The sequence below is a fragment of the Elaeis guineensis genome, chromosome 9 (assembly GCF_000442705.2).
Source record: "Elaeis guineensis isolate ETL-2024a chromosome 9, EG11, whole genome shotgun sequence".
Classification (NCBI taxonomy): domain Eukaryota; kingdom Viridiplantae; phylum Streptophyta; class Magnoliopsida; order Arecales; family Arecaceae; genus Elaeis; species Elaeis guineensis.
The window spans coordinates 6,270,185-6,283,005 of record NC_026001.2 but is presented as its reverse complement, the minus strand read 5'-3'; the positions used below and the strand labels follow the sequence as shown (position 1 = coordinate 6,283,005).

The 12,821-nt window shown below is 38.1% G+C and overlaps 2 protein-coding genes and 1 non-coding gene across 3 annotated transcripts in view; all 3 read left to right on the top strand.

Moving 5' to 3' along the window:
* The window catches only part of LOC105051927 (uncharacterized), a 36,489-nt gene that overhangs the window by 4,582 nt on the left and 19,086 nt on the right, over window positions 1-12,821 (top strand). The window contains 4 exon segments of the mRNA XM_073242992.1: window positions 240-1,969; window positions 2,351-2,664; window positions 12,396-12,540; window positions 12,655-12,797. Of these exon segments, the coding sequence (XP_073099093.1) occupies window positions 240-1,969; window positions 2,351-2,664; window positions 12,396-12,540; window positions 12,655-12,797 (2,332 nt within the window).
* TRNAQ-UUG (transfer RNA glutamine (anticodon UUG)) lies at window positions 3,654-3,725 on the top strand. The gene has a single exon. It is a non-coding gene; the product is annotated as a tRNA-Gln (tRNA).
* On the top strand, window positions 5,885-12,729 carry LOC105051924 (chlorophyllide a oxygenase, chloroplastic). The gene is given in 11 exon segments (XM_029266694.2): window positions 5,885-6,041; window positions 6,864-7,112; window positions 8,063-8,167; window positions 8,276-8,557; window positions 8,652-8,751; window positions 8,754-8,798; window positions 9,669-9,782; window positions 9,785-9,852; window positions 10,079-10,191; window positions 10,812-11,106; window positions 12,173-12,729. Coding segments are annotated over 11 exon segments (1,620 nt in total). The 5' UTR covers window positions 5,885-5,966; the 3' UTR covers window positions 12,347-12,729.

Here is a 12,821-nt window from a genome sequence, read left to right as displayed (position 1 = left end):
ACTTGTTTGAAGAACTAGATGATGTCTTTGGAATCTTTTCAACCCAAGATTCCTGGTTATGTTGGGCTTACTACTCTACTCTATTTTCTTTAGATAAAGTGTCTGTCAGTTAATGAGTTGTAACCTCATACGGATGTACAAGGTTTTTCTTCTTCTTTTTTTTTGGCTTTGTTCAACTTGCATTTCATAATTTTTTTCATTTGGTTCTTTGTGAATATTCAAACATTATATTTTGGTAGGCTGGGAACAGGCAGAAACTGAAGTTTCAGCTCTGAAGCGGCAACTTGAAGCTGCAAACAAGAAAAACTCTTCTCTTGAAGATAGAATTGGTCACCTTGATGGTGCCCTCAAGGAATGCGTCAGGCAGCTCCGCCAAGCAAGAGAGGAGCAGGAGGAGAAAGTCCATGATGCTGTCATTAGAAAGACCCATGCGTGGGAATCAGAGAAGGTTGAGCTTGAGAAGCAGCTTGATGAGCTCAAAGTGCAGCTGCAAACTGCAAAATCTGAAGCTGCTGCAGCAGTTGACCTAGGTCTTCGAGCAAAACTCAAAGCTACTGAGAAAGAAAATGCAGCTCTCAAGGTTGAGATATTCTCTCAATCTGAGGATCTCCGGATGCTGACACTAGAAAGGGAGCTGAGTAATCAAGCAGCAGAGACAGCCAGCAAGCAACATTTAGAGAGCATTAAAAAGGTTGCTAAACTTGAAGCTGAATGCCGTAAGTTACGGTCTCGAGGACGTAAAAAATCACTACCTGTAAATGACCACAAGCCTATTGCAAATGCAATTTGTGTGGAATCTGTCACAGATAGCCAATCAGATAGTGGAGAACGGTTGCTTTGTATGGAAAATGAGTCAGGCTGCTCAGATTCTTGGGCATCAGCTTTAATTGCTGAACTTGATCAGTTCAAGAATGATAAGGCCAGTGAAAGAAACCTCACTGCTTCTGTAGAGATTGATCTCATGGATGATTTCCTTGAGATGGAGAGGCTTGTTGCTTTGCCTGAAGCTGATCGTATAAGTTCTAACATGGAACTTGAAGCTGATTCTGCCCGAGTTGGTATGAGAGAGAGCCCATTGAAAGTTGAAGCTTTGCATCAGCAGTTGGCTGAATTGGAAGAAAAGGTTGCAAAAATGGGAAGTGAGAAAACAGAATTGGAGATGGCTTTAGTAGATTCACGAAATCAGTTTGAGGCTTCTTGCAATCAGCTCGGAGTTGCTGAGGATAAGTTGCTTGAACTGCAGAGGCAGCTAGACTTGGCCAATGAATCAAAACAAGTGGCCACAGCAAAAGTTGTGGCTGTGGAGGCAAAGAGGAAGGCACTGGAGTCTCAGCTAGAATCAGCAGAATTGGAAGTTGGAAAGCTATATGATAAGGTGTGCTTGTTAGAAGGAAAAGTTGAGGGCGAGAAGGCACTGTCTGCAGAACTTAAAGCTAGGGTAGAGGCTGCAGAGGCTGCTAAAAGTGTATTGGAGTCTCAGCTTGAGTCAGCTCATCTGGAAGTTGGTAGTCTGAATGAAATGGTGGGTCTATTAGAAAGCAAGGTGGTGGAGGAGAGGGCATCATCTACAGAATTTGCAGTATGCATGCAGGCTGTAGAGGCTGCGAAAAAGGCATTAGAGTCTCAGCTTGAGTCTGCACATTTGGAAGTGAGCAAGCTTCGTGAGAAAGTGGGTTCCTTAGAAGTGAAAGCTGAGGAGGAGAGGACAAAATCTGCTGAATTTGCAACTAAAATAGATGCTGTGGAGGCAACAAGAAAGGCATTAGAATTCCAGCTTGATACAGCACATTTGGAAATAGGAAAGCTGCACAATAAGGTGGATTTATTAGAAATGCAAGTTAGTAAGCAAAAGGCATTAACCGCAGAATTTGCTGCCAAGTGTCAGAAATTGGAGGGTGAGATATCAAGGATAAAGCGAGAAGCTGAGCTCTGGCAAGTTACAAGCTATGGAGACCTGAAGATTAAAAAGGTGAATCCTAATGTTCCTTTCACTGGGAATTTGGATTGATATCTTAATTTTCAAGTAGCTTTTATGTTATTATTATTATGACCATTCTAATGCATTTTTGTCTTTTAAGTAGCTTTTATATGATTACTATTATAAGTTTATAACTATACTAATGCACTTTCAGCTTCCTTAATCATTGAATGGTTCAATGCTTTGAGTGGCCAATGGACATTACACTGCATAGTTCAAGACTTTCTTTTGACAAAAAGCAAACTAGAATTTGCTATAGTCCTTTAATTTTCTTATACTTGAGGTTTGGTGGTGTCCTGTTATAGACCAGTTAAAGCTGTCCATCATGAATGTTTCTTTGACTGCTCATTTTAATGATTGTCTTTATCACAGGAGAGAGAGCTTGCCATGGCTGCTGGGAAGCTGGCAGAGTGCCAGAAAACAATTGCCTCTCTCGGCCAGCAGTTGAAATCACTGACAGCTTTAGATGACTTCATGCTTGAAGCCGAGAAGCTAGAACCTAATGGAGGCTCGCCAGATCTTCTATTTCATTCTAGCAGTTCCTCTGGGAAGATATGCAGCTATACTCTCCCCAGTGGTAAAGAGAGGGGGTCTCCACCGTCTCCACTCTTGTCCTCATCCTCGACTCTTTCTGGGTTTACAAGCTTCTTGTCTCGAAGTAGGAGCAGCAGTTGTGTAGAAAACTAGTAGATTATAGAAAAGCTAAATGTTTAAATGGTTTTGGTGTTCACTGTATTACAAATGTACATTGAAAAGTAGTGCTGTTAGATTACTGGTATTTATTTATTTATTTATTTTATTCCATAACATTCTTTTTTTTCTTTTTTTTTGGCGGTTAATGGTTAGCTGTACAATTTCTTTTGTTCTATTGGAATCCTAAGTTAATCAGCAGATGAGAATGAAGATTGGAGGGGTTTTAGCTTTCTACATTTCTTGAAGATGTTATTGTTACATTATGTAAAGAAGGGATGATAACTTACCCAACCAAACTTTCTCATCTCTTTCTTACTCACTAGTAGAAACTTGACTTAAATTTTTTTTTTGGTAGAACAACTTGACTTAAGCTTTGCTTTCCTAATCGGTCCAACATTTATGCCTTGTTGTTAGATTCCATGATGGCAGATTCTATCTGGCCACAAATTGAACTCTATCTGGCTACAGATTGATATCTTACGTTTAGATGCGCAACCTGTTAGCCAATATTTTGGTTGCACAGCTGGATTATAAGCTTAAAACATTTTACCTCAACCTTTGTTTCGTTCTGCATGATGAACTTTTATTTTGTTGATCAGAAATTGGCTAGGCCTTTCGCTCCAAATATATGAAAAAGCTAGGTCTTATAGAACAATCTGCATACAAAAATAAATAAGGAATTAAGATTAATTCTTTCAACAACTTACAAATTGAGAGGTGATTCTAACTTTTGATTGAGCTCCATCTTTTAAATCCTTTTGGTGGAAAAGCAAGACATTTCCCTGGGGTGGCTTTCTTGATTGTCACCGACCACTATACCTAATCAGTAAGGCCAGTGAGAGGGTGGGCTCCAGAATCTTCGGCCATGACTGCAACTTGGAAGGAAGAAACTGCGGCGGCCTCAGAATAAATGTTGGGCTGGGTCTCAGAGTCTTGAAGATATGTGCCAAAGGTTTAACATCTTCGAACCGGACATTGCCTTGGTTCCATGGTGTAGTGGTTAGCACTTCAGACTTTGAATCTGGCGACCTGGGTTCGAATCCCGGTGGGACCTTTTTTTTTTTTCGTTGATTTTATAAATGGAAACAAGAGGTTTTTTTTCTTTCTCCTTTTGACATTACAATCTGACGTTTTAAAAAAAAAACTATATATTTTTATGAAAAAAATATATATTTTCAGATTGATAGTTGATTTTTATGAAAAAAAAAAAAGATCCGGACATTTTGTGAAAAAAAGTGTGCTACAACATGTATGTGTCCGTATCCATCAACCTTGAAATTATGTGTTTAAGATTAAGTTAGAGAATGCTTGATTAGGAGGAAATTAATGGAAAACAAAAGAAAAATCAAGATTTTTTCATAAAAATATAAAAATTAGAAAATAGTTATGAACTTTCTAAATTTATAAGTTGTCTAATAAAATAAATAAATAAATAATTATATTTTCAAAAAAAATAAATTTTATGCATGTAAACATATCCTGAGTGGAGCTTTTATTTCCAAATTTTTTGTAAGAATTAGGCGCTCATAAAATTTATAAGAAACTTAAATTTGTGTTTGAATGATTGGGCTTTAATGTAGAGACATTCTCTTTTCTCAAAGGGACTTGTGGCAAGTTGATGAAAAATCAAGCAACAAGATGATCAAAATATAAAGATCTAGTTGAAAATGGAGTCAGAATGTTCTACATGTCATGTTGCTGGAGTTTTCTCTACATGATAACATGAGTTATTGCAAGTTTATGAGAAAAACTCTCATATGCATATAGATAAAATGTATAGGCAACTGTTATAAGATCATACTATCACAATTTTTATCCTTGGGACTAATCTTCAGAACACACTCATTGGCTGATGGCTGACTATAATTGTGGATGTCTGAACGTCCTGATAACAAGCATCACCTGGATATCCTGCTCCTGCACCGAAGAGGATTTCGACAATAATCATCATGTGGATGTCCTGCTCTTTCAACATCGAGAAGACCTCTGTGGTAAGCATCATCTATATGTCCTACTCCTTCTGAAGAGAGCCCTCATTGCTATGGTCCTAACTCAATCCCTTAGAGCTAGAAAGAAGCGGACGATCATATCGGATTTTGTCTCCTGACATTATCCTCGATAAGTCTGAAGACCGTATTGTCTACTATTGACCTCATGATCAAACTTAAGCCGATGGCTATCGAAGATCTAGAGACAACATTATAAGAGAACATGGGCCAGCATCACGTCCCTCAAATGTTGGACAATTACTCTCGCAATTACAACAGAACGTGACACATGAGTTAGTACCATAATCACCCACTTTCTACAACAATATTGGCCTATGATTTTTCGTAATAGTTATCGATAATTTACATAATGTACACTTCTCTCTTACGGAAGGAGATATAGAGGATTCTTCTGTAGATTTTTTTTTAAATTTAAAATTATTTTTTTATAAAAATTTTTATTATTTTAAAACTTGATTGATTTAAGTATCAAAAATTTTTCACCGAAAAATCTCCGAATCAAATTTATCCTGTGCAGATTGTATGGAGCACTCAATCTCTACTACTGCTCCCCGGCCCAGAGAAATGCGGCAACGGCACCACAATAAGGTTTGTGGGATCCTTTCATCCGATGTAAGATAGAAATGCATGCACATGAGGGAGTGCGATAAGCTCTTCACGATGTAGCATTCGTTGCCAAAGAAAGTCTGGTTGATTTCATGACCTTGGTATTGGTGTTTCGGACTCTTGCTTCAGCTTCTACATGGCAGAACAATGTTCGGAAGCATATTCGCTGTGAAACACGCCAAAGGAAATTCTGGATTCCTTTGCAAATAGATTCACGGCTGATATATTCTTCCTGTTCCATCAAAGAGCAAAACTAGAAAAGTTACCAAAAAAAAAAAAAAAAAAGCAAAACAAGAACCATCTCCCATCAAGGAAAACGGACGGTTGTGATACGCCATCAAGGCGCTCTATCATATCTTCGGAACTCAGTCCGGATTGGTCCAAACCGAGGTGGCAAGATGTGGAGGTCCACCTAACAAGATAGTGGAACCCACCCCCCCCCCCAAGGTGGGGTCCATGGGAGCTTGTGGCTAGCGGGAGCGCCACGTGAGCCGCAGAGTCCTCCCACGCTCGCGCACGTGGCAGGCCGAGGGAGGCCCCGGTCGATCGCGGGCAACGCTCGCCCTTATCGGCAAGCTGTCCGACATCAAAATATATAAATTCCCGCAAGTGTTTTCGATTTACATTAGACGTGTTTTTCTCTCCCCCCGAGATCTTTGTCTTTGGATCTGATCCCTTCCATGACCACGGCGGTGGCGCTGTCTCTGCTCCCCACCTCGCTTTTCCGGCCGTCTTCTAATTTCTACTTGAAAAAGGTGAGATTTTTATCGATCTTCGAGATGTTAGTTTCCGACAAAAAATATCCTCTTTCTAAAACTTCTTCTATGGAAAGCTATAATCATTTTATCAGATCGTTAATAGAGCTAGTTGTGCTCAAAAAGTTCAATTTTTTATCATGTTCGAAAGTGAAAATTTTAGCTAATTTTTTAAATGGGAAATGTGACTTCAGAACAAGCCAGAGAAGAATTCCTGAATCATGTGGTTGAGTTAGGCATCGCAATTTCCTGATCCAAGAAGGCGAGTTTTGTTCATGTTATAGTGATTTAGAAGTAAATATAGTTAGTTTTAGGCAAATGTGGTGATTAATAACTGGATAATTACTGATCCTTTTGGCCAATTCATTAGCAAAAAGTTCTCAAATAGTTTTTTTTTTTTTGGTTTTGTTGAAGAAGGCAAATGAATCATCTGCCTAAATCACTTGAAAATGTACCTAAAATAGTTTGTTGCATTTAATTCATAGTTAGTTTTAGGCAAATGTGGTGATTAATAACTGGATAATTACTGATCCTTTTGGCCAATTCATTAGCAAAAAGTTCTCAAATAGTTTTTTTTTTTTTTTTTTGGTTTTGTTGAAGAAGGCAAATGAATCATCTGCCTAAATCACTTGAAAATGTACCTAAAATAGTTTGTTGCATTTAATTCCTTTTAGAGAAAATTCCAAATCAAATACTTTTGATTATCTAACCAATAAGCTAGCTTGGTTATCTTATATTGTGGAGCAAATTTGAATTCAAATGGAAAAAACTGAGCCTATTTTATGTATTTTCTTTTGATGATCGGATGTATCTTTTTACTAGTCGCAGAATTTTGGTGGTAGATATGGATTCAGGGTGTTGGCTGTGATTGGAGAAGAAGGGAGTGGTGGGTTGATGAAGAATACTTGGGGAGCAATATTTGATGTTGAACACCCTGGACCAAGGGTGCTACCATCTAATGGGAAGCACTTAGATGTGAACCAAGCTTTGGAGGTGGCCAGAATGGACATCCAGTACTGTGACTGGAGGGCTCGTCAAGACCTGCTAACCATCATGCTCCTTCATGAGAAGGTACATATAATCATACATCTTAACAAGAAACCTACTTCTACTTTGTGTTAGAGGAATTCATACTAAAGATTGTTTGGCTAATGAACTGGATCTTTTGGGTCCATGGTATGTCCTTATCTCTTTGTCATGCTATATCTAAGTTTAGGAAGAGCTTATGGCAAAGCAACTAATAAATTACACTGAAGTAGTCATGTAGATAATCATGTTCGCTGGTAGTGTTAGCCACTGACCTCCTCTCTTTAAGTTAGAAACTGGTCATTTTTCATTCATGCGTGTAATGCAAAATGTCATAGGCATATCACCAGGACATAATTTGACCTTATAGGTAGATGACAAAGAAAGAATATAGCATATGCTAATTTGAAGACCCCAGAAAGGATACATAAAATAGGACACAAAATGCTTATCTTGAGAATATATGATAACAAAAATGTCTGTATGAGAATAATACTTGTTAAATGCTTAACTAACTAGTTTAGAAGTTATAAGCATGATAGAGACAACTTTCCATATAACCATCAAGCACTTCCCAACTGGACTCCAGATTTTCTGTTGAGTGGATAAGAGACATTTTTCATGAATTATTTAACATTTTTGGTTTTTAGCTTCATGTCAGAAATAATTTAGGCTTTAGTAGGTTTTTTCCTTCAATATGTTTTCTTTTCTGTGATCCAAAAATTTTTAATTTCAAATTTTTACTGTAGATTTCTGTTTGTCTAGAAAGGAGGCCATACCAGGATAGAGAGAAAACCCACTAAGGATAAAAAGTTCGAACTCCAAGTTTCAAATTGTTAGTTGAATCTCTGGAGCACTTGCATACTTTTGTTCAAACTAAATTTGACTTTTCAAAGGCACAAAAGCAAGAAACAAATGTGATATTTAGCCTAGTGCATCATGCCTAAAGGTCCAATATAATTCTATTTCAGAGATATTTTTCTTCCTAAATGCAGGTGGTAGAAGTTCTCAACCCTTTAGCACGTGAATTTAAGTCAATTGGAACCATGAAGAAAGAGCTCGCTGAGTTGCAACAAGAACTAGCAGAGGCCCATGGAAAGGTCTAGATACATTTTAATTAAAAGAGGCCAAGTCAAGATCCTTGTCCAATTGTGAATAGATTTCTTTTATAGAAAACCAACATGACCCTTCTCTGAAAATTTAATCAGGTTCACTTATCAGAAGCAAGGGTAGCAGCTGCACTGGACAAGCTGGCATACATGGAAGCACTGGTGAATGACAAACTCCTACCAGATAGAACCTCAAGTGAATCCACTGCTGACAGAACATCACTTACTCCAAGCACTTCATCAACATATGCAGATCCTGTGAAAACCAAGTCCTACCAAAGCAGTCTGAATGTGTCTGGTCCCATACAGCCATATCACCCCAACTTGAAAAATTTTTGGTACCCAGTTGCTTTTTCTAATGATCTAAAAGATGATACAATGGTATGTAAGCTTTTCTATCTCATAAGGAAAAAGGATGAATCCATTATGGTACTTTGAATTTGCACTTTTTTAACATTTACATTCGTATTTCTAGATTCCTATAGATTGTTTCGAAGAGCCATGGGTAATATTTCGGGGCAAAGATGGGAAGCCAGGTTGTGTGCGGAATACATGTGCTCATAGAGCTTGCCCCTTCACCTTGGATCTGTGAATGAGGGTCGTATCCAATGCCCTTATCATGGTAAGCATTATTTTTCTAAATGGTGATAGATTTCCAATGAGTTCTCAGTATCCGTATTGCATCTCTTATCCTCATTGAACATTAACTTGTTTCAATATGAGCTTTGCATGTTTTGCCTCTTCTTTGTTAATTTTCATACTTTAAAAATTCCTGTACACGTAGATTTATCTATTTTTCCTAAAATTTCCTCCTTCGCCATTATCGGAATTTAAATGTATGAACACTTGTTCTGACAAACTTTTGGTGCAGGTAACCATGTACTACAACTAAAGTTACTTTTTCCCTCCTTTAGTAATTTGACACTGAAGCTTTAAAAGGGTTTGTCAATTAGATTTCACCATTTTACAATTAGACATTTCCTTTTTACGAACCCGTTCCTTCTATAGCTATACACATCCACTTGCACAGTCTTACTGGTGGCCAAACTCTTCAGCCCTCAGGGATATCATTTCATTATTTATCTTGAATCTGTTATTATGGATTTCTTTCATGTACTTAGAGTAGAAAGTTTAAATGTAACTTCAATCTAGTGATTGTGAGACCAACATAGTGCTTATGTTGTGATGCATTTCAAGCTCAATACCACCATATAGAACTACATTGCCATACTACTGATATGGTAATGCATTTCATTTCTCCAACCAATTAGAAGCCAGTAAAGAAACATGATTATAAAAAAAGAAAAAAAAAAAGTTATGGTGCCTGATATCATATTAAGAGACAACTACGCATTCTTTTTCATGAAAAATGATCATGCTTCCACTGTCAGCAGTCACTTTTAGACTCCATGTGGAACCTTTCTATTGTTTTTGGGCCTAAAAGAGTCAAAAAGTTTTTGCAAATCATGATCGGGGTTGGAATATATTTCAGGTTGGGAATACTCAACTGATGGAAAATGTGAGAAAATGCCATCCACACACATGCTAAATGTGCGAATCCAATCTTTGCCATGCTTCGAGCATGAGGGGATGGTCTGGATCTGGCCGGTGATTCACCCCCTTTGGAAACGCTTCCTTCTTTGCAACCTCCTCCAGGATTTACAATTCATGCAGAGGTAAAACCATGTGTTATCCATCATACCAAATGGTCAAACAATAAAATATGAAGTAGACATTTAGCATGTTATAAAACAATTTCCATAAGTAGACATAAGCTTTTAAATGGTATTGATCCTAGTAGAAATCAGTGGTGTTTAAATTTCTTTTTTTTTTTTTTTGTTTTTGAATATACATGTTGTGATTATATCAAATGCAACTCTTACATTGTTTACATGCACACAGATTGTTATGGAGCTCCCAGTGGAGCATGGGCTTCTTCTGGACAATCTTTTGGATCTTGCTCATGCTCCTTTTACTCACACATCCACCTTTGCCAAGGGATGGAGTGTTCCAAGGTCTGTCCTTAAGTATAATACTATATATTCATGCTGCAGAAACAGCATCATTTTTCTGTACTAGTACCAGGCAGATGCAATGAAAACCCTGACCATTGGGTGGACATTAAAGAAATAGTATTTGCAAAATCTCCCCCAAAATGGGTGGCCCAGTGCACAACACTCCTTCCATTGCAGGGTATGGGGAGCATCAAATATATGCAACCTTACCCCTGCATGTGGAGAGATTGTTTCTGTGTTTCGGACCTATGACCTTAGATCACTATGGAGCAACCTTACCATTGTGCCAAGGCTCATCTTCATTTGCAAGATTCCTGTTGTCACTGTGTAATATAACCTATTTGTTCCTTTTCATCAGTCCATGTAAATATATAGAAGAAGCCACACATCATCCTTTTTTTTTTCTTCTTTTCTTTTTTATGAGCCGGCGGAGCAAAAATCCTAAATGAGGAGGTGGATTCAATTTGTTTTGACATGACACTAGTTAATACCCTTAAATAAAGAAGAACATCATGCATATCATTCTAGTCCTTTCCAGAAATGGAAACTGTAACATCTCCTACCCTCTTTGGCTCATTTATATAGAGCTAAGATTGTCTTTTTTCCCTCATTTTTTCCAGCGTAGTGAAGTTCCTCACTCCTGCATCAGGCCTTCAGGGATACTGGGATCCCTACCCGATCGACATGGAATTCCGCCCCCCATGCATAGTCCTCTCTACTATTGGAATCTCGAAGCCTGGAAAATTGAAGGGACAGAATACTAGGCAGTGCTCCACACATTTACACCAACTGCATGTTTGCTTGCCCTCCTCTCGACAGAAAACAAGATTATTGTACAGAATGTCTCTGGATTTTGCCCCCTTGCTTAAGCATATGCCTTTCATGCATATCCTTTGGAGATATTTTGCAGAGAAGGTGAATAACTTACAAAAAGCTTTTCTTATTTTATTTACCATTAGCATATTGCCGTATCTCCACTATGTTAAAGCAGGAATTATAGATAGAATCTACAAATATTGTCAATCATAGACCTGAAAATATTTGTCTTCCATTGGTATCTACTATTTTGTGATACCGACCAGAAAACCCCTTTCCATCAGAAAGTATGAATGTGATTCCTGTAGTTTGACTAATAGTTTGAATCATTATGAAGGATGTCACCATGTTGTGCTTTCCTAGAAGACAACTCTAATCATGACAGTTGATGATCAGGAAAAAGCCTATGGTCTTCTATTGTTCTAGACGTCAAAAGTGGTCAATCCATGTCATTTGAAATTGCGCTAATGAAACTATTTTAAATTTAATATTCGAAACACTAAGATGAGTAAAAATCTGTTGTGCTGGTAAGAGTTTTTTTTTTTTGGGGTGGTGGCATTCTGTTTGATATAGGTATTTATGCTAACCCTATCATCAGCAATGCCACCATAGAATTCTCCCTTATATATAATCTGGAGAAATCCTGTTCCACCATTTTTTTCACATTCACGGGAATATCTCATAACGTAGATCGCACAATTACTTAATGTTTGTTCTTGTGCATAGACATATTGTCAAACCATAAATAGAGAAAGTACAAGAGAACAAGCACACAAATGGTTTGTTCTAGATCTGTGAACATATAAGGCTGTATTTTTAGCTCATTCTAACAGGCATATTTAATGCATGCAGCATTTGAAGGAGTGAAATTGAGAAAGGTTGCACATCTGTGCATCTTTGTCCCTGTCATTATAATACAGTATGTTAATATTACCAATAATATGGCCAAATGAGGAAAAATTTAAAAAAGAAGTTTTAAGGTCAGTGAAGACACTTTTGAACCAACCAATTCTATGTTACTCCCATACCAACCATTCTATGTTACTCTCAAAGAAGCTACACATTGCAATTCCTTTGAAAACTTCCGATGGCAGCCAGAGTTGGCTTCTTAGCCAGCAATTCCATGCAACTAGCTTTACGTGCTGATGACTATCCTTGAATGCAGGTCTTGAATGAGGACCTACGGCTAGTGGTGGGACAGCAAGACAGGATGATCAATGGGGCAAACATTTGGAACTTGCCAGTGTCATACGACAAGCTTGGGGTAAGGTACAGGCTATGGAGAACTGCACTTGAGAGGGGTGCTGAGCATTTGCCGCTCACCAAGCAAGACAAGTAGCCCATGGTCCGCATGTAATACAGCTACATTTCAGCTCCTGTATCATCAGTAACTGGATGGTGTTGAGGTGCGATGCCCAGGATATCTCTACAGCTCTTAATGATCATGAAATTATCGGCAACCACAAGCTGTTGGTTCAGAGCTGGGAAAAGATGAATAGGTTGTTCCTCGTAATAAGTTGTAAACTAGCCAGGGTACCAAGGCATGCAAAGTTGGCTGCCCTATCCTTTTTTTTTTTTTTTTTTGGCCCCCTAATCGGTCCTTTTTTGGGCTTTCCTATTTTTCCCTTCATTCTTCAATTTGGTCAGGCGGCTGTCATGCGCTTGGAAACGGCACGGTTATTTAATGATATTAGTGAAGCTATGGGAAGTAGGCTTTTTGCACTCCAAGCATCTCGAGGTGGTCCTTTTAATAATAGTCCACCCCCTTTGATCTTTGAAAACAGTTCGATGTTGGTTGTAGAACTACCAGCTAC